Source organism: Dunckerocampus dactyliophorus, chromosome 21 (assembly GCF_027744805.1).
Source record: "Dunckerocampus dactyliophorus isolate RoL2022-P2 chromosome 21, RoL_Ddac_1.1, whole genome shotgun sequence".
Taxonomy (NCBI): domain Eukaryota; kingdom Metazoa; phylum Chordata; class Actinopteri; order Syngnathiformes; family Syngnathidae; genus Dunckerocampus; species Dunckerocampus dactyliophorus.
Window position 1 is genome coordinate 12,966,021 of NC_072839.1, and position 20,589 is coordinate 12,986,609.

Sequence of the window (20,589 nt, forward strand, 5' to 3'; positions counted from 1 at the left end):
GTTGTGATTATTTGGGGTCATTAATACAAGGCCACAGGACTCCTCAAAACATCCTGACCTCTGACTACCAAAGTGTGCTCAACTTTTTCCCGAGTCAAAGTGGGCTTGCACCAGATTCCATGTCATGTCCTAACAGCCGACCACTAATCAGTAAACCAACAGTGCTCTGCTCTGCCGCAGCTCCTATCAGAGACATTATTCATGCCGCTTTGATTATTACTTCCCAATTGAAGTCGACAATAAGGCCTTTTGTGCGGCGCAGTACCCGCTCCAGCCACAGAACTTCATCAGAGCGAGGCTGCTCGGGTTGCAGCAGCTGTGCAGAAGGTGAGTTCTCACAGTCAGCGTGGTTATTGTGGCGCTTTCACCCCGGACAACGAGCAATACATAATTGCATTTACACTCGTGAGAAAATCGAACCCAGAAGGCTCCCTTAAAGGGCTTAAATCTCATCCCACTGTCAAGTGAAATAAGACATTCCTGCACAATTCCCAGGGTGCGCCCCGGGGGCTATTTTTTTTTTTTTTTTATTGGCTTGCGCCACATAGAAATAAAATTTTAAAAATATATATTATATAATAGATATATTTTTTTCAAATATATTTTTTCAGATTTATAACATTTTTTAGCCTTTTTATAGAGTGTCCGACAAGAGTAAAAGCACAGCAATGTCCATCTGCTCCAAACAGAGAAATAATCCCAAACCAAAAGCACAGAAACACCATAAAACAACGCGATGCAAAACAAACAAAACAAAACAGTGCTGCAAATTAAAACCGCTGCCATCACAAACACTGCAAGATTAAAAAAATGGCAAAAGAAAAATGCTGCAAATGCCAAAAACGCCAAATACATGAGCGGGCCGGGTGTCCGGAAGAAAGGTGAATGAAAAGGTTTTCATTGTTTCTTCTTGGCTGTAATGTTTCACAATATTATAGCACAACCGACTACTGGAGCTAATGTTAGCATAGCGTACAGTCGGCCTGGTTCCCCTGGTGGCCGGGCAAACTTGCAGCATTTCTCTCATGCAGTTGTTTTGGGGGTTTGTGTGCGTTTTGGGCATTTTTTCCGCATTTTCATTTTGTTTTTGCTCTTGCAGAATTTTTAATTTGCAGCATTTCCGCATTGCATGCACCCATCAGTCACTGTACTTACTACATTACAGCCTTTGATTTTTCATTCAATGATGTGTGGTGGAAAAACATTGGACCCCTCTGTCCTAAACGCTCTTTGCATGTCACTTAGGGGATTACAGCAGAGCAAATCAGACAATTATTCACTTTGCAATCTCCAAATAAAAGCTAATTCCTGGTTGGTTTAGATTTTCTTTTAGGATTTATGTGTTTACACACCAAATCCCATGGGGTTTATCAGGTCAAACAAACACACACACACAAAAAACGTGCATTATCAAACATTTCCCCCCCTGCGTGGTCTTGTTTTCTTGCATGAACAAGCAATTTCCTGCAGGAATGCACAGATATTCGCTCCACTTGTGACAAATCCGTTCACACGGAGTGCGTTTGACAAGACTGCAATGAGCCCAAAAGAAACAAATAGAATCTGATCACCGAGATAAGACCTTGTTTGAATGAGGCATTCAAAGATGGCCCGAAATCGCTTCAAGGTTAGGCACTGCATTGAGATTCCACTGGGCTCCTACGTCATATTGATTCATTCCACTTTGGACTACTAAAGTCACCTTATGAGCGGATGAGTCAGCAAAACGAGACATCCTGTCCTCAGCTACATCCTGACATCTTTTGGTCATGTGACCTTATATGTGCCTCCCAGCTGAACCAGACGAGCATGTCGACACTGAGCATCTGTTATCACCACTTACATTAAACACATTGTTTCAAGATAAAGTGTAATATATGGATTCAATTAAAACTATAGTGTTGGAAACATTCTTTTGTGAGTCATACTGACATAAATAATGTTGCCGAGTTACATTAACTTAATATTGTGACCTGCTCACAACCTCCCCAACACAGTAAAACAAAAGAGAACTGGAAATATCGATCTCATTACGTAAATATCAACGCGACACTGATACTACACTAGTGTCGATAATGTCCATATTTGGATCCATCAGCCCAATGAATTAAATGAATGACCACACACCGACCACTCTTTTTGTTTGCCTCGTTCCATCACACAAACGTACAACTTCCATTAATAATAATAATAATAAGAATAATAATAATGATAATCATAATTCATGAGGGCTATTTTATAGCACCACAGCTAACTGTTCAACGGCTAGCTTATTGGGGATGTATTATGACACTTATCCCACAATATTCTCATGAAAAATAAATCCCACCCGCCTCAAGCCATGGCAGTATTACAAGTCCGGACATATGGACATGTGGACTTTGTCAAGTGTTAAAAAGCCAAGAATGAAAGCCAAGTCATCCATTCTGTGAGTGGGCAAGCAAGTGTCAACACTGGTCCCCTCGCGTGGGAAAATAACTCCACCGTCTTATCCACATGGTGCTCAACATAATTGTAACATAAAGTCAGTTTAGCAGTGTCTAAAAAAGCCTGATAAATAAACGTCGCGAGGGTTAAATTAGACAGTACAATGACAGTGATTTCCACGGCGGTACCTGGTACTCACCTCAAACTCTCGCCGCTGGATGACTTGGCTCAACCGGTGTCAAACAATCGCTATAAAATGCACCCCGCTTCCGGTGAGTGGGTAAAAATTAAAAGCCTTTCATCGGGCGCGTGCGGATGTGAGCCGTGTAAAAGAGTTAAATTATCGCTGTCAATCACAGACATCGATCATGGGATGATGAACAGACCGGAACGCACAGCACTAACATGTTACAGGAACATCTTTTTTCAATTGAACTTCTTATTTTGAAAAGGTCCCTTCCAATTGCGGTTATGCTTTGGTGGTTTCGGTGACATTATAGCTGGTGTATCTCAGCGCTGCACTCCCTGCGCATGCGTCAAGGATGCTTCATAATTCTGATGAGATGAGAAGACTTGAGGGAGGGGCGGGTACTGTTAGGATGATGCCATGACCTTCACTTTAAATAGAAAACCTTATTAAATATCACCCAAGGAATGGCAACGACAGTAGTGTGGATACTGGAAAGTTGTTTGTCTTATGATTTCATGAAAATATTAAGATTATTCATTGGTATTATATCATATGATCGATTAAGGATTACCATTCAAGCAATCAATCAGTCAAGGTTTATTTACATCATGTTCAAATATTTACAATCGTAACGGGTGTCAGCACCTCCATAATGGACTTGTGATGTAGTGCGTGTGCGGACCAAAAGATGAACACTCATTGGTGCATTTTTAACTCTGTTACACAGACACCATAAAATCTTAATACAATCAACATGTCATAGCTTGCATTACAAATATTGTATAATTTATGAACATATGCAGTGCATGGTTTTAAGGTCTGACACAAATCGATCCATACAAGCAGTGGATGCCGTCATATAGCAGTGCTTTAACGATCAAAGTGAGTGCCGTGTGCATTATTGCGGATTAGATGTGTGCAGTGTCGTCAGTCTGGTTTGTTACTGTTGTTGTCCTCCTGTCAATCAAAGGGGGAGGTCACTCGTGCACTCACTCGTGCTGCTAGCATAGCCGGGCTGCGATTAAAGCCAAACGGGAAGTCGAACAAAGTTGCAGGTTTAATTTCACTCCTTTAACTCGCACTTGGTTGGAGGAAGAAACACGGACATGAGCTCTTCTAGCTCCCTGGTAAGCTTTTAAAATAAGTCGCCAACTGTTGTAAAGTGACGTCGAGTGGCGCTAGGATGTTAGCTTGCTAAGTCTGTTAGCATCGCCAGTGGCTACCTGCTAGTTGTTATGCTAACGCCTTTGACAGGCGCAACAACTGCAAATGAAGCCAATATCTTAATTGTTTTTTATTTGAAATTTGATTTAAATTTAGATTTAACTCGACGGGTGCACATACGTATCAACCGACACGTCGAACAGTTTCAAAGTGATACTGCTCCATCTGAAATTTGAAAGACAACATGCGTGCGTTGAGATGTAAGCGCTTTATAAACGAATGTAGCAGTTAATAGTTGAGAGTGACTAAAGACTGAAATGATGCTATATATGGCGCCCATAAATTGGATCTGATCCGAGCCAGTCTAAGAAACGAATGCTGAACCACAGTGCCTAATACCATTATCTTGAATCTTATTACTTAATAAGGCATTAAGTGTTCAACTTTTTGCCAAGTGTATTCATCATAGAATGTTTAAGTTAATTTTACTCTACTTACGAGTTACTCTAGATCTTTTTTTATCATTAATTTACCATTACACGTTCTGTACTCATTTATTATCGAACAACATTGAACATACGAAGTGAAGATATTAGAAGGGGTAGGATTAAATAAGATCTGCTTCTTCCTACTCCTTTAGATATGTTGAATTGTGTAAACGTGTGATGTACTTCTTAGCAACCTTGTATGCATGGTTGAAATGAACTATTACCTAATACCGTCATACTGAATGTTTTGACATCTTTGTGTGTCCGTGTTGCAGACAATTGGGGAGGTATTCCACACACTTGCCGAGATGGGCTTCACAGAGGAGCAGATCCAAGCAGCTATGCAGGCTGGGCACTTTTCTGTGTCCGAGGCAGCTGAGTGGTGAGTTGACATTATCTCCTGCACTGTTTGTCCCTGTTTGAGTTTCACAATGTCAGCAAGAGTCTGTCCCTTGGGGTTCCGACAGGCTCCTGCAAGGTCACGATCATCCACGACACAGGTTGTTCAAGCAGTCGGCGCAGCCAGCCGAGGCGGCTTTTTCGGCATTTAACCCACCTAAAGAGTCAGCGAGCACGTCTGAGTCGTGCACCCCTGATGCCGACTGTCAAGGTATGGCACCCAACCAGTGTTCATTTTTACAGCCGTTTTTAATTTAGTTTGAGCCAATTTTACAATGTCTCCTTGAAACCACCTTTATTTAGGCTACCTTTACAGCACATGTGATGTGTCAAACTCGTGCCCTGGAGGGCCAAGACGCTGCAGGTTTTCTCTCCAACCAGTTTCTTCAGCAGGTGATTTAATTGATGAGCTCCTTCCCTCAAACTGAAGGTGTTGATCATTAAAATCACCTGCTTTAGTGACTGGCTGGAAAGAAAACCTGCAGTGTCTCGGCCCTCCATGGCACGAGTTTGACACCTGTGCTTTAGAGCATCTCAATAACAGAATTCCCAACTTAAAGTAAACCTGCTCTCCATGATTACACTTTCTTATGCTGTTGAATGTGAAATTGTGCGTGTGCTTGTGTCCTTTTGACAGGTAGTGTATATCAGTAAGTTAATATCGTGGATCCTCGTACATTCGCAATTCAGCATTAATAGCCTGCAGATGAATGAGTTTTTGATGGGGAAAAAACCCCCCACATTTTTAAATTAGAAGAAAATGCCATTTTTTTCTGCAGAAAACACATCTCGTGATGATACAGCTAAAACATACAACATACGTGTACCACTGATAGAAAGCCCACAATTTTTTTACATGTCTGTATGCTTCTCTTTTTTCATCAAGCGTTTTTTTCTTTGTCGGTCCTTGAATGCACCATAGTCGGGTGCTGCGAGACGCGAAAGTTCCCTTGGCTACGGAAGCACTAGCTTCGACAGTCCGGCCTCAAAACTTGCAGCACAAGTTACTTTTTTTAATGTAAGTCGGCAAGCAGTGTGGATTATGTAGGCGTGTGAGGCATATTTAGGGTGAACAGTGGCAAATGAAGAGAGAAGGGAAGTGTTTGAGTTGAATCTAATCTAATAATTAAAACTGTCGCTTTTATTGCAAATGTTGATCTGAACTAGGAGAATGCCAACGTCAAGCTAGCTTGAGAGTTTTGGTTGGGTTTTTGTCCCAATTTTATTGTGCATTTGTATAGTCGGAATTTGTGCCCAACCACAGCCAAACTAGAAAACATCCCTTTTCAGCTTTCTGTGTTCCCACAGCAAGCGGCTCAGTAGCTCTGACGCCGGCGGCGTCTCGAGAGCTGCCGCCACTGGAGTCACGCATCAAACCGGACAACAGTGACTTTGAAGAGCAGCAGAGGCAACTTGTGGCTCAGGCGGCCAGGGCGGAGAGGAGGCAGAAGAAACAGGTCAGTGTGGAAAGTGCCACCCAGAAAAACACATTTCTGAAGAGAACATCTGTGGGTTTTTGTTTCCAGGAGCGAGAGTTAGTGCTAAAGCGCATCGCTGAGGATCGCAGGAGCTTGCAGGAGAAGCAGATCCACAGCGGCTCTCTCACAGAGGTGTCTCCTCCCAATGGCGGGCGAGGCCAAAAGCTAGGAGGAAAGGTTGAGACTAATGTGGACAACAACTGTATCCTCATGGTGAGGCTGTGATGTTGGCTTCAAGCGTACGAGGTAGACCCCCGCCCCCCGCCAAATTAAAAGTTCTCCCCTTTGTGCAGATTCGCCTGCCGTCCGGTGAGTCCATGCGCGAACGCTTTCCAGCTGACGCCCCTCTGCGCAGCGTAGTGGAGCATATCACCGGACGTCACCCCTCCCTCCCCACCTTCTCTCTCCTCCAGGGGTTCCCACGCAAACGCTTTGGGGAGGCGGAGCTTGCATGCTCGCTGCGCTCCCTCGGCCTCACGCCCAACGCGGCTCTGTGTATTCAGACAACACCCCCAGACACCCCCCAGGACTCGTCCAGTCCGGCAGAGCCGCAGGCACCCTCTGAGGTGCAGCCTGCAGCGCGTGTCCCCGACCAGGAGGGGGCAGACCTTGTAATACCACCTCCACTACCTAACCAGATATGGGAAGAGGCTGTGAACATGGCAGGGATCCCTGGAGGTCCTCCTCTGCCTGGACCTTCTCACTTTTGGGGTCAGTCGTGTTTTATGACTGTGATGTTGTAGTGTGTACAAATTGAAAAGAAGTTTATCTAGATTTGTCATTGTTGCATCAATAAAGCTATTAACATGGGGCTGTTAAATAGGGCGGGGCCAGAGATTAGTTCCGGGCAATCCTGAGGAAGCTGCCATTGTGGAACTGGAAGAGGAAGAGGAGGAAGATGACGACGAGGGTGAAGTGCCATACATGCTTAACGGTACCGATTTTGGTCTTTGCTTGGTGCTTTTCCCACCAGCGCACCGCCTGTCCTTTTACTCGTGTGTACCAGAGATTAGGAAATATCCGGGTTAATTCCCCAGTTCCTTGTCAAACATACGTGCAGGGCGCAGGGTCAAACCCTGTGAGCCCTCCAGAGACTAGAGTGCTTGCAGCCAATCAGACGCAGTCTTTGAAGCGTGTGGGTGTGATGTAAGAAGGTGTGTGTGCCAAGATCTCATTCCTGCTTGGGAGTTAGAGGAGCACAAGATGTTGATTTGAGGTGTGGAATATTCATTTAGGACGGACTTGGCTGTCAAGCATAGCCCGTTCTTATGGTGTGTGTGTTTACAGGAATGCCAAGGCTGCCTTTCTTCCCAGAGAACAGGAACCGTGGCGGATTTGGGTCCAGACACCACTGGCCAGAGCAAGGCAATCGACTTAGGTGGGCGTCCATGCAACATGACCTGGGTGTGTGCTATGTTTTTATTTCCGATATTTGTCAGGGAGCCTCCAGTGGACGACCCAGCTGAACCGGAGGCAGCAGACGGCCAGGTGGCACCGGGAGCCGCTGGTCTGGCTGCGGTGGAGCGTCTCCAAAGAGCGGCACAGCAAGAAGACTCTCACGCCTCAAGAGGACAGCCCTTACCCCCAAAAAGACCCTTCAAGACTCCCAGCGTTCCCTCCCTCTGTGCCTTGGCCACGCGAGCCACCGTCCACCTCATGACCGGTGAGAGAGTGGCATTGCCACAGTGCAGCAGTGGAGTGTGTTAAAAGTGTGTGTGTGTGCGTGTCAGCGCCCAGCATGCAGTACAGCAGCAGCTTGGCCGGCCTGACCCCCGAGCTGGCCGAGCTTCTTCTCAACCACATGGCTCACGAGAGACTGCTGCGCCCGCGCAACCTGGAGCTGTTCTTTGGCTGTCCGCTGCAGAAGTTTGCCCTCAACTCCTACCCGTACTGCACCAACGAGCTGCTGCGACAGCTGCGGGCCTTCACGGCGCTCAAGCACCTCAGTCTGGTCAACTCGCCTCTCATCACAGGTACAGAGCTTTCCACTTTGCTCCATTTGTATCCGGCACTGATGATCAGACTTTTTTTTTTTTTTGCCCCCAGACTCTGGCCTGTCAATCCTGTCCAGCTTGGTCAAACTCCAGCACCTCAACCTGGCCTCTTGCAACAAACTGACCGACTCTTGTCTGCAGTATCTAACAGGTAGTGCACTCAGCGAGGCGGCATTTGGAGGTTACATAATGTGTGCACCCAGGTATAATCTGGAAGCACACTACTTATGTCTCAATTTGTGTACTCAAAATGCTCAGTGTAAGTATGGACGTGCATAAGTGAATGCACTCACACCCTCAAAATGTCAAGTGTAAGTATGGGAGTGCGCAAACTGGCTTTGTGTGATTTTACACACTTTCAGTGCATACGTGAACGCATTTATGCAGTTTAAATGCTAAGTACAAGCGTGGAAGCGAAATGGCTGTCTCAATTTGCACACTTCCATACTTACACGCTCAAGTGTAAGTATGAAGTGAAATGGCTCTCAATGTGCGCACTTGCATACTTTGCATTATTCTGAGCATTTTGAGTGCATAAGTGATTCTGGCTGTGTCTAAATTCGCACACTTACAGGCTTAGAGTTGGCATTTTGGGTGTGTACGTGCGCAAACTGGCTGTGGCTGAACTCTTCACACTGAGTGTACATATACACTTACGCACTTAAAATGCCCAATGTCAGCAATAGTATAGAAGTGTGCATACTAGCAGTGTCTCAATTTGCATACTTGAAGTGCATAAGTAAACACACTTATGCACCCACAAAGCCCAGTGTAAGTATGGAACCAAAGCATTTTGAGTGCCTAAGAGAACTTGTGCACTTCTACACACTTAATACTTACACTAAGTGTAGGCATACTTACTTTGTGTGCATAAATGAACGCACTTATACACTCAAAATGCTTAGTGTAAATCATAATTATGAACTCTAAGCGTTGGTATGCAAGTGCACAGTTTGAGAGACAGTTCATTTCTGCACTCAAAATGCTATGCGAGTATGGAATTTAGTTAACATTTGCACTCACAATGCTAAGTGTAAGTATGAAGGTGCGGAAATTGAGACAGTGTTTGTCCCCAAGGTCTAAAGAGTCTGAGTTTCCTGTCGCTGGACCACACCAAAGTGACCGACACGGGGGTAATGCTCTACCTGCAGTCCGCCCCGCCCTGCCTCTCTCAGCTCAGCCTCAACCAGACGGCGGTTAGCGAAGTAACGCTGGCGGCGCTGCCCAGCTGCGTGCCACAGCTACGTCTCCTCAGTATTAAGCAGACAAAGGTAAAACCCACCCCCACCCCTCAATATGCTTCAATTAGAAGCTAACATTTCGACACTCTTCAGGTTGAAGATGTGTCAGCTTTGGCCCAGCTAAGGGGACTGCAGACGCTGTTCTTGGATGGGACAGGAGTAGCAGAGGCCTCGCTAGCTCAACTCGGCACCCACCCGACCCTGACGTCTCTTAGCTTGGCAGGGATCCGCGTGGCGGACGGCAACCATGCCCTGCAGATCGTATCAGGTTTGAGAACGGGACTTTGCGTTTCGTACCTGCTGAAAAATGTGCGCTGAAGCCGATTTTCTATCCTGGCAGGGCTTCGGTTAACTCAGCTGACCCTCCCGGGGCGTCACACCATCACTGACAGCGGGCTGGCGTTCCTCTCAAGGCTGCATCTGCTCTCTGAGCTCGACCTGACGGATTACACCCAAGTTACAGACCAAGGAGTCCAACAGCTCTGCACAATGACCAGGTACACACACACTTTGCAATAGAGGTTAGCACTTTACTTCATATGTACTTTATGTAGGCTAAAGAAGCTTTCACTGAGCAACACTCAGGTGACAGATGTAGGGCTTACCTCGCTACGCCCCCTGCTGGAGCTGCAGGAGCTCTGCTTGGATCGAACGGCCGTCACCAGCCAAGGAGTGGCGGCGCTCATCACCTGCCTGCCGCACCTCCAGGTGACTTTCACCAGCTGTGTTGCATTCATGCGGAATTACCATCTGGATTTTACAAAGAACATGTGTGTCTTCCAGGTGTTGGGGTTAGCCAGCACCCAGGTGGGCGACAATGTGGTCAGGAGGGGTCTTATTCACTGCGATCAGCTGGTAAAGCTGAATCTCAACCGCACACGAATCACAGATCACGGTAAGCATCACACTCCGAACAGCATCCGTTGTTATCAATAGTAACGGCACAGCCTGTTTCTCCTCAGGTGTGAAGTTCCTCATGCGCATGCGTCTGACTCAGGTCAATCTGGACGGGACTGGCGTGAGTCTGGCAGGCATCGCCAGCCTCCTCACAGCCACACACATCAGCAGCATCCGCGCGAGCAACACTCGTGTCATCCCCTTAGACGACGTGTCCGACGAGGAGTGGCAAGATCACTGAAGACGGACCACCACCACCGAGCATGCCACTTGCCGGCCCCTCGTAGCACCTTCTGCCATCACAAAACACACTCCTATTTGCACTGTTGCTCCACTAATCTAAGCAGCTTTTGTACAAAAAAAAGCTTTAAAGCAGCATCGTGTACAGAAAGACAGCTGTAGTACCTGTAGTGGCCACATGAGGAAGCAAAGAGCAAACAGCATGTTGAGGATGCAGCGCGTATCATGAAATAAAACATTTCAATTGTGTAAATTTTCGATGCTTTAATTTTATGACAATGTTAGTTTGGGAATCAAACAAGGACTTAATTTTTCTAATGTAATTTTGTAGTTCAGTTTCCTTTACAAAAGGACAATGTTCATCCTTCATTTCACCATGCTATCAAGTCCTGCTGCTAACGGGCTACTTGCACCAACCAACACTTTTTTTCATTTTTGTTGAATAAACTCCGCATACAGTGTGTCATGTTCCGTTTATTCAGATCCTTTATTGCATTACATGTTAAATAAGGTAGAATTCTCCTTTTACACAGAAAGAAAATCAACTTTTAAATATGAAAATATGACTTAAAAGCTGCGCACAGATCGGGGAGAAATAAAACTAGGACAGCACAATGGAATGAGTTCCACCATGCACTGTGTCAGCCAATCAGAGCGCAGCCTGAGAAGGGGGATGAGAATGTGATGGGGAGCCAGCACAATCAAACTGATGAAATACAGCACGTGTTTAAAGATGCGTACGATCGCCTCAGGTCTGCACCATTTGCTGTGGTGCAAAAACCCGCCTCTTACATGGTAATAAACACCTTAAATGTCATGCGCTTGCTGCTTTTCGATCTTTGATTTCAAGTGCTCCTTGTACGCCAAGATGTCCCTGTTCCACTTTGTGATGGTCTGCTTCTCACACACCCAAATCTCCTGAGCCACCTGCACACACACACACACACACACAAGACAGGTAAAGGCTATAGACATACCCTTAGCGCCATCTATAGAACTAGAATGGAGCATTAGCACCGATTATTCTATGCCCCTGAGTGAGATGTAGACTCCACCAACCTGCTGGATGAGCCTGAAGTCGTGGCTCACGAGCATCACGCCGCCCTCAAACTCGTTGATGGCTTCCGCCAGCGCGTCGATGGTCTCGATGTCCAAGTGATTGGTGGGCTCGTCCAGGAAGAGCATGTGTGGGTTCTGCCAGGCCAGCCAGGCGAAACACACCCGACACTTTTGGCCATCTGACAGGTTTCTGATTGGACTGACCTGTTTGGGGGACACCGCTTTGGTCACAAACGCACAAGAAGCTCGGAGAAGCCGTGACGGAGAACGGTGCCAGTCAAACCTGCTGCTTCCCCGTGAGACCATAGCGGCCGATGATCTTCCTCATCTCCTCTTTCTCTTTGATCTCAGGGAAGCACTTCATCATGTACTCCAGAGGTGAGAGGTCCAGTTCCAGCTGCTCTGTCAGGTGCTAGAACATACCCCACCCCCCAAACATTAGCCCAATCCTTGACCACAGCCACGTTTGTGCCGTTTCTACCTGGTGATATCTGCCGATCTTGACGTGAGAATGTTTGCGGATCATGCCATCCGTGGGGAGGAGCTACAAAAGAAGACATTTTTAACCGCAGCAGATTCAAACATGGTGGGCTCGCCACTGGTCAAGGAAGTACCTCGCCCATGAGCAGCTTCAGCAGCGTGGACTTCCCTGCTCCGTTGGGCCCCACCAGAGCCACTCGTGTGTCCAAGTCAATACCAAATTCCAGGTTTTTATATATGTGCGGCTGCAGGGAGGAGGGACAGAACCATGTTTAAGGCTTGAACAGTGGGGGGGTGGGGGTGGGGGGGACTTACCGTGTTGTCACTGTACTTGAAGCTCACATTCTGAACCATGATAACAGGAGGAGGAATCTTCCCACAGGGAGGAAAATAAAATGACAGAGTCTGCAGCACAAAGGGAGGAAAAGGTGACTTTAGGGAGGATAGGAAGGAACATAACCACCCAAGTGTCATCGTCGTCGTCGTCATCGTCTTACTTTGTCATTCACAACTTTTTCAGTCAATCCCGAGGCCACCATCTTCTGCAGCGTCTTCTCTTTGCTCTGAGCCTGTCGGGCCAGCTTGGCTGAGCCGTGACCGAACCTGGCAATGTAATTCTAAAAATACAAAACCAAACCGTCAGTGTGTATTTACCAGAAACGTCCCTGAGGAGGACGGCTGCGGTGCATGTGTGGAGACAGCTACGTTCACCGATACCCTTTTGGCTACGTTTGACTGCAACAAGCTGACAACATTCAAAAAACACAGATGTGGCTCATGGACTGGAAATCTTCAGGAAGTTTCACATACGTGAATTACGTTGGTTTCGGGACCCGATAACGGCCCCATCCCTACTATACGAGATCATGTCCATTTCAAAACAAAAAGCTCAGACTATACATGTTCACAAAATGTCATACTATATAATGTCCAAACACACATACCACACGTCCTAAAAAACCTACTTAACACTGTCAATACATGTCCCAGTATACAGCATATGCCAATTTCACGTATTTTCTTTGCCTAAATTACACATAAAAATGGCAAAATGAACTCAAATACGCGGCACTCAGGAGACGCATTCAAAGACTCTGAATAATATGTAGTGCTCTACACAGGTCAATAGGTGCCAGTAATGTTGGGTGAGATACACAAGCATCAGACTTGATCGCCTGAACAACAGGCTTTTATTGAAGGTTTGAATTATTTCCCAACGACCACAACAATCCCTAATAAAAATGGGCCCGCCACTCTGCGCCCTTGGGGAACACATTTATAACAACATACACACCAGCATGAGTCTTATTTACTCTAAAGTCTACTATATTGGGTACTAAGAGTGTAAAGGTGACTATAGGGGTGTTGCTTCATGTCTAGAGGGCTCTAATAATGTTAAAAACCGTATTTAGAAGGCTGTAAGCAAACTGAAAATATTCCATTTAGAAATAAGGAGTCCTACTTCACTTATCACAGTCGGATCTGGAAACTAACAAGGTTATCCTGTAAATTGTGTTTACCCCCCCAACGTAGCATTTAGAGCAGTATTCAAGCATGTTACCGTACTTGTTAAAGCGTTGTGTACCTTCATGTGTGCTATCTGGTCCTGCTCCCAGTTGAAGCGCTTCATCTGGTTCTCTTCCAGCTCCTCCCTGGTCTTCACATACTGGTCGTAGTTCCCCTGAAGACGTCCAACAAGACAAGACCTTCAACGCTTATCCTACGACACAACAGTGAAGCTACACGCGCGCCTCCTCTGCTCACCGTGTAGTACTTGAGTTTCCTCTGATGCAGGTGGATGATGTTGGTGCACACGCCGTTCAGGAAGTCTTGCGAGTGTGAGATGAGCACGAGGATCCGCCTGAACCTGAGGAGAGGACGGTAAGACGGTGGGCGGTGCGTGGTTGTCGCGGTGCGAGTTTGGCAGCGTGCTTACGATTTGAGCTCCTCCTCCAACCACACGCAAGCGTCCAGGTCCAAGTGGTTGGTGGGCTCGTCCAGCAGCAACATGAAAGGTTTGATGAAGAGGGCTCTGCCCCACAGAGGAAGAACATTCAAACTACAAACCAAAGCACCATAAAGTTTCTACACAATGTCTGGGTTACCTCGCGCCCTCACCTGGCTAGCGCAACCCGCATCCTCCACCCTCCGCTGAAGTCCTTCAGTTTCTTCTGCTGCATCGTGGTGCTGAAGCCCAAACCGTGGAGGATCCGAGAGGCTCGCACCTCCGCCTTGTCGGCGTCCAGCTCCTCCAGACGCTCGTACAGCTCCATTAGCTTCTCACACTCCGCTACAGTGAGGAGAGACGTTTTTTTCCCCTGCACTCATTCCAGAATGTGTTGCTTACGATCAGTAAATCCTTGTTGCCGTACAGTCTTCATGAGCAAGACGCTCCGCCTCCTTCTCCAACATGATCCTCTCCTCGTCCACCTCCATGACGCACTGCAGGGCCGTCTTCTCGCTGGGCGCCATCTCCCGGGTCAAGTGGTAAATATCTATGTGCTCCGGAATGGGAATTTCACGGTGGCCAATGGCCGACAGCAGCATGGACTTGCCTGGAAGACACACAGCACATGCGCCCAGGCTACAGTACGTCCACACCAACAAGACGGCGTGCAGCGACAGAACGTTACCTGTGCCGTTCAGGCCGATGAGGCCGTAGCGTCTCCCCGAGTTCAGCTCAAGGCTGGTGTCGGCCAGCAGCTCCTGGCCGTGGAAGGTCAGGGACAGGCTGCTAATGTGGACGTCGGTACTGTTGGGGTGCGAGGCCAGAACGCCGGTCACCGCTCGGGCCTCCGTCTTCCGCAGCTCGAACTCGTCCAGCTCCTTGGTCAAACTGGCGATATCTGATGAAGACAATGAATACGTCAAACACCAGCAGAACTGAGAAGCCATGTTGTTGGCGTGTGAACAAGTCCGCTTCTCACCGTTGCTGACGGCGCCATTGGTCAGACTCTCCGATTGTTCGCTGTCGCCGTTCACCTCATCGGGTTTCTTGGTGCGCTGTCGGGCCTTGGCAGCTTCCTTCTTCTTCGCTGCCTTCTTTTTGGCTAAATCTGAAGGCATGGCTGGGCTGGGCTGGGCTGGTCCACAACACAAAGACAAGCTCAACAACCTGACTCCATGTTGTCAAGGAAACGTCACAATCCCGTCATTGTCGTCTTGTCTTGACACGTGCCATCACTACTACTGAACCATTTTTAAACAAACCAGTCATTCAGCATTTAGTTACAGCTGAAATAAAGTCACACTTTAAAAAGACGTAAGCCCTACGTCCCACCTGCCGGCACGTTGTTCTCACGATGCTAGCTACGTAGCCGGCTAGCTTGGCTGCTAACGGCTAACACCGTTTCTTGGGTGATTTAGCTCATGGCAACACCGCAGCAGTGGCATACTTTAACTGACAACGTCAAACACTCTTACCGAACTTGCGATTAGCCTCTGTTAGCTCTGCAGCTAAGCTAACGGCAGTCACAATTGACAGGCCTTGAGGCGCTAAAGCTAATGTGACGCAAGGCCCAGCTAACCGGCTCAAAATGTGACGAATTCGACGTGTGCTGATTGCCTTCACGTCTTCGTGGACTTCAGGAGAAATAAGTCGACGTTTTTAGCATGAGCGGCTGTTGTTGTCAGACACAAATGGCCTTACCTTATTTCACAAATAACAGTAACAGGGAGCACACCGACTTCTCGTGTCCACTTTGCCGGGTGGATGGACCGCCAGACAGGCCAAATATGGTCAAGGGGGCGGTGACTATAAATGTTCCCTCCCCTTTCTGCAGCCGCATGAATATTGCCTCCTAATTTGGACATACAAGTCAATATGCTCCTATATTTTTTCACCCGTCGCAACAAAACTGAATATTACAATAAAGTAAAAACATGAACATTGTATGCCATACCATCTGTTTGGTGTTGACGACCCCGGCCAGTGAGCGATGACTCTCGGTCAGCGAGGAGGAGGACCGAAGCTGCTGCTGGGTTAAAAAAAAATATATTCAAGGAGGAAGTGAAACGACGATGGAGAAATGGATGACACACAGGACGGGGCCAGCTTGACGCCGATGGATGATATGTTTGCTTCAACCGGGATGGCTTAGGAGGAAGCGCATCCGAAAGCGACACTTTATTCGCGATCCTACCGCTTATAGCATGTTAGCATGCCCGTTTGACGTGTCGCGGTTACTTTCCAGGTGTGGCGGGGGGAGTTTTCGTGACGCAAACGTTCGTTTTTGTGTTAATTACTCGACGACGGGATAGAACGCGGTCTTAAAATTGTGGCGAGTTTTGTCAAGACGCTGCTAGCAGCTAGCTAAAATTGAGTTAAGCTAATTAGCTGTTGGGACGGTCATAGAGCTGTCTATGCATTGGTGTAATTATTAAAAGCGGTTTAAAGGCACTTTTTTGCATCATGTGTGCACAGTGGTCCAACTAATCACTGTTGCCGTTTTCGCATGGATGTGAGAAAATGCTCATCACTGCATCCATTGTACCTGGCCTAAATTCCTAACATCTTTATTGCCAAAATTGACCACCTATACTCAAGTAGCTATGCGCGTTTCGTCGTTTTTGGCCGTGTTCAGGCCTGTTTTACCCCTGATCCTCGGGCTGTCTCTGGGCTGCAGCCTGAGCCTCCTGATGGTCTCCTGGACTCAAGGGGACACGGAGGAGTCCTGCAGAGACGAGCTGGGCCACGGGAATCTTTTCCTGGGCAGGGGAGATGCTCAGAGGGACTCAAGGGACGCAGGTGGGGAGGAGGACTTTCAGCCACGTATCGTGCCCTACAACAGGGACCCCAACAAGCTGCACAAGAAAGTACTGAGGTGGGTGCAAGAGGAGCTCTGATTGTCTTTTTGACAGTCACAGGTGTCGCCACGTGACGTCACGTGTTGCGGCGGATGCTTCAAAGACCTGTGATGAAACACCCACTTCATTAGGGACACTTGCCTTTAAAAGCTCATGTTTCACAGTCGACATGTTTATTATTGTCATTGGAGCATATTTTGTTGATAAGAAAACAAGAGATAAAATAAACAGCTTAAGGTTCCACCAAGAGTTGAACTGAGATTGTTGGATCCAGAGTCCTGCGTGCTAACCATTCTACCATGGAACCGTGCTTACATATGCTTCCCATGCAGGACTCGCTATATCCACACAGAGCTGGGCATCAGAGAGCGCCTCCTGGTGGGTGTTCTGACCTCCCGCGCCACCCTCAACACCCTAGCCGTGGCGGTCAACCGCACGGTGGCCCACCACTTCCACCGCACCTTCTTCTTCACGGGCCTGCGCAGCCCCAAGGTGCCGCACGGCATGGCGGTGGTGGCGCACGGCGACGACCGCCCCGTGTGGCTGATGTACGAGACGGTGCGCCACCTCCACCAGCACTACGGCGCCGACTACGACTGGTTCCTTCTGGCCCAGGACGACACGTACATGCAGGCGCAGCGTCTCTCCGAGCTGGTGGGCCACCTGAGCGCGGGCCAGGACGTCTACATGGGCCGGGCGGAGGAGTTCATCGGCGGCGAGGAGAAGGCGCGCTACTGCCACGGCGGGTACGGCTACCTGCTGTCCCGCAGCCTGCTGGCGCGTCTGCAGCCGCACCTCGACTCCTGTCGCAACGACATCCTCAGCGTCAGGCCCGACGAGTGGCTGGGCCGCTGCATCATCGACTACCTGGGTCTCAGCTGTGTGGAGGTCCACCAGGTAGGGACCACCTTTCATGACGCAATGTAAGCAGACCTCCAAAATGTGCTCCTCCTCTCCACAGGAGATGACGTATCGTTACTTTGAGCTGGGGAAAAACGCCGACCCGGAACGTGAAGACGGCACACAGTTTAAAAACGCTTTCACCGTCCATCCGGTGTCGGAGCCCAATCTGATGTACCGCCTGCACAAGCGCTTCAGCCAGCTTGAGCTGGAATGGACCTACATGCAGATACAGGAGATGCAGGTTAGAAAACACACCACGCTCAGCACTTTGCATGGAGATGCTATCATCCCAGTGGTGAAGGTGTGGTTCCATGGTGTAATGGTTAGCACTCTGGACTCTGAATCCAGCGATCCGAGTTCAAATCTCGGTGGAACCTGCATTTTTTTTTGTCCGCCAAGAGACTCCAACCACAATAATACTGTTACTTCACTGCCTCGATGGCAATTTTAACATGCAGCGCTCACATTTTGCATAGTTAACAGAAACAAACAAAAGCCAAGGTCCCACCGAGTAAAGGTGCTAACCTTTACACCATGGAACCTGCACACCTATGGGTAGGACACAAAAAGGCTTACAGAATTTCCGAGCGCAGGATTCCTCATTTATAAACTGAATACTTTCATAGTTACAGCATGTTTACGTCCTTCTGAATACAGTTTTTAACATTATTAGAGCCCTGTAAACATGAAATGACACCCCTACAGTCACCTGTGCACTTGGATTACCCAAAATGGGAGACATAATAGAGACTTCTGGTTTGCAGTGGCTATTGTCTCATCAATGGAACATAATGTAACATACTGACACCTAGTGACCAGTGTAGAATACTACATACCACAACGTGTCTTTCAATGTGTTTTATGGATGCCTTATATTTGTATTTGAGTTCATTTTGTCATCTTTATGCTTGAAAATGTTTAATTTAAGCCTAAAATACACACATTTTGCGGCAACGTGCATATTTTTGGACTAATAATACATTGTGGCTGTCTACCACCATCTTGCAAAGGCAGAATGTTTTGGTAAGCTAGGAGGTATACGTGCATACATGACGACGATGGCTGTGCCGTGTGCCCCATTAGATGCAGATAAACAACCTGAGCGACTTGACACCCGAGGGCAAGGCGGGTGTCACGTGGCCGGTGGGCATCAACCCCCCCTTCAAACCCAGAACGCGCTTTGAGGTGATCAACTGGGAGTACTTCACGGAGGAGCACATCTACTCCTGCGTGGACGGCTCCCCCAAGTGTGAGATGAGGGGCGCCGACCGCGCCGACGTCAACTCTGTGCTGGAGATCGCGGTGGAGCGCCTGAACGAGCGCTACCAGCCGCAGCTGCGCTTCCTCAAGCGGCGCCTGCTCAACGGCTACCGGCGCTTCGACCCCACACGCGGCATGGAGTACGTGCTGGACCTGGCGCTGGAGGCGTACACCCAGAAGGGTCACAGCCAGGTCATCGCCAAGCGGGTCAACCTGCTGCGGCCGCTGAGCGCCGTGGAGATCATCCCCATGCCTTACGTGACGGAGGCCACGCGGGTGCAGGTCATACTCCCCGTCACCGCCCAGGATCAGGACTACGTGGGCAACTTCCTGGACATGTACGTGGTGAACACGCTGGACACGCATGACAACGTCCTGCTCACCTTCCTCTTCATCTACGACCCCTTCGACGCCCAGCGGGTCAGCCAGACGGACGTGTTTGCCGGCGTCAAGGCCATGATCGGCGAGGTAGAGAAGCGCTACGGCGACGTGAAGATCCCCTGGATCAGCGTCAAGACGGAGGTGCCCTCGCAGGTGAAGCTGATGGACATCATCTCCAAAAAGCACCCTGTGGACACGCTCTTCTTTCTGGCCAGCGTGTGGACGGAGGTCAACGCCGACTTCCTGAACCGCTGCCGGATGAACGCCATCAGCAGCTGGCAGGTCTTCTTCCCCGTCCACTTCCAGGAGTACAGCCCGGCCGTGGTCTACCGCGACCAGCAGCCCTCCGCCGCCTCCTCCTCGTCCTTCGCCTCAGAGTCGCTGCGGGACGGCCACTTCGACCGCCGCCTCTTCGACGAGGCCTGCTTCTACAACGCCGACTACATGACCACGCGCACCAAGATGGCGGCCGACATCCTGGACAACGAGGAGATGCTGGAAAGCATGGACGTGTACGACATATTCGTCCGCTACTCCGGCCTGCACGTGTTCCGAGCCGTGGAACCGGCGCTGGTTCAGAAGCACGTGCGACGGGCCTGCAACCCGCGCTTCAGCGAGGACATCTACCATCGCTGCGTCCTCAGCAACCTGGAGGGGCTGGGGTCACGCTCCCAGCTCGCCATGGCGCTGTTTGAGCAGGAGCAGGCCAACAGCACCTAGCTAGGACATCCTTAACTGTTTCACTTGAAGAACCTGACAGGACTTCTACTCCACAGAACATTCAGGGGTGAAATATTTACACACTTTTACACTCCAACTGAAGATGGCGTTTATTCCAAACCAACCAACCAATTTCTTTTTTATACTGTAAATAAGTTGCTGCCTTTCTTTGTTTACGTTGGTTTGAGCAACATGAAGGTCCAAAAAGCAGACTCTCCACCCCTGCCCGGGCCTCCTACCTCGCCAAATGTCTACTGTGGTGAATCGGTGGAACAAAGCTGAATGCTTCACTTCACTCAGCCTTCCCCTTTCACAAAGGGGGTGCTGTAGCCCCCCCACCACCTGCACACCTCACCCAGAGGAGGAGCCCACAGTGAAAGGGGTCTTTTTCTGACGGGATGGAACGCATCACACACACACACCATTTTCCAACAATAAAAAGCTTTGACACTTGAGCGTGTG

At 48.6% G+C, this 20,589-nt stretch overlaps 3 protein-coding genes and 1 non-coding gene across 7 annotated transcripts; 3 read left to right on the plus strand and 1 right to left on the minus strand.

Moving 5' to 3' along the window:
- The first annotated feature begins 3,522 nt into the window (after positions 1-3,522).
- si:ch73-173p19.1 (uncharacterized) lies at positions 3,523-10,981 on the plus strand. 2 transcript variants are annotated; one of them, XM_054765441.1, is made up of 17 exons: positions 3,523-3,744; positions 4,545-4,651; positions 4,737-4,879; positions 5,959-6,125; positions 6,195-6,359; positions 6,440-6,857; positions 6,970-7,080; positions 7,434-7,524; positions 7,586-7,809; positions 7,877-8,119; positions 8,193-8,291; positions 9,218-9,411; positions 9,475-9,649; positions 9,722-9,878; positions 9,936-10,089; positions 10,165-10,276; positions 10,344-10,981. In XM_054765441.1, exons 1-17 carry the CDS (start codon positions 3,724-3,726, stop codon positions 10,517-10,519), a joined length of 2,757 nt encoding a protein of 918 aa, XP_054621416.1. In that variant the 5' UTR covers positions 3,523-3,723; the 3' UTR covers positions 10,520-10,981. The 2 variants fall into 2 exon arrangements, with proteins under 2 accessions (XP_054621416.1, XP_054621417.1); XM_054765442.1 differs by having other exon boundaries at positions 3,528-3,744; positions 5,977-6,125.
- On the minus strand, positions 10,975-16,211 carry abcf2b (ATP-binding cassette, sub-family F (GCN20), member 2b). Of its 3 annotated transcripts, none has more exons than XM_054765445.1 (15): positions 15,960-16,211; positions 14,985-15,140; positions 14,691-14,903; positions 14,430-14,612; positions 14,176-14,347; positions 13,994-14,089; positions 13,822-13,924; positions 13,643-13,738; positions 12,555-12,674; positions 12,373-12,462; positions 12,192-12,302; positions 12,059-12,121; positions 11,861-11,989; positions 11,578-11,781; positions 10,975-11,445 (listed from the first exon to the last, which is right to left on the minus strand). In XM_054765445.1, exons 2-15 carry the CDS (start codon positions 15,121-15,123, stop codon positions 11,326-11,328), a joined length of 1,839 nt encoding a protein of 612 aa, XP_054621420.1. In that variant the 5' UTR covers positions 15,124-15,140; positions 15,960-16,211; the 3' UTR covers positions 10,975-11,325. The 3 variants fall into 3 exon arrangements, with proteins under 3 accessions (XP_054621420.1, XP_054621419.1, XP_054621421.1); XM_054765444.1 differs by lacking the exon at positions 15,960-16,211 and adding an exon at positions 15,707-15,841; XM_054765446.1 differs by lacking the exon at positions 15,960-16,211 and adding an exon at positions 15,707-15,771 and having other exon boundaries at positions 14,985-15,135.
- chpf2 (chondroitin polymerizing factor 2) lies at positions 15,849-20,580 on the plus strand. The gene is made up of 4 exons (XM_054765443.1): positions 15,849-16,880; positions 17,196-17,760; positions 17,825-18,007; positions 18,850-20,580. The coding sequence occupies exons 1-4, from the start codon at positions 16,609-16,611 to the stop codon at positions 20,125-20,127; spliced, it is 2,298 nt and encodes a 765-aa protein (XP_054621418.1). The 5' UTR covers positions 15,849-16,608; the 3' UTR covers positions 20,128-20,580.
- Positions 18,072-18,143, plus strand: trnaq-cug (transfer RNA glutamine (anticodon CUG)). Its single transcript has one exon. It is a non-coding gene; the product is annotated as a tRNA-Gln (tRNA).
- Positions 20,581-20,589: the final 9 nt, after the last annotated feature.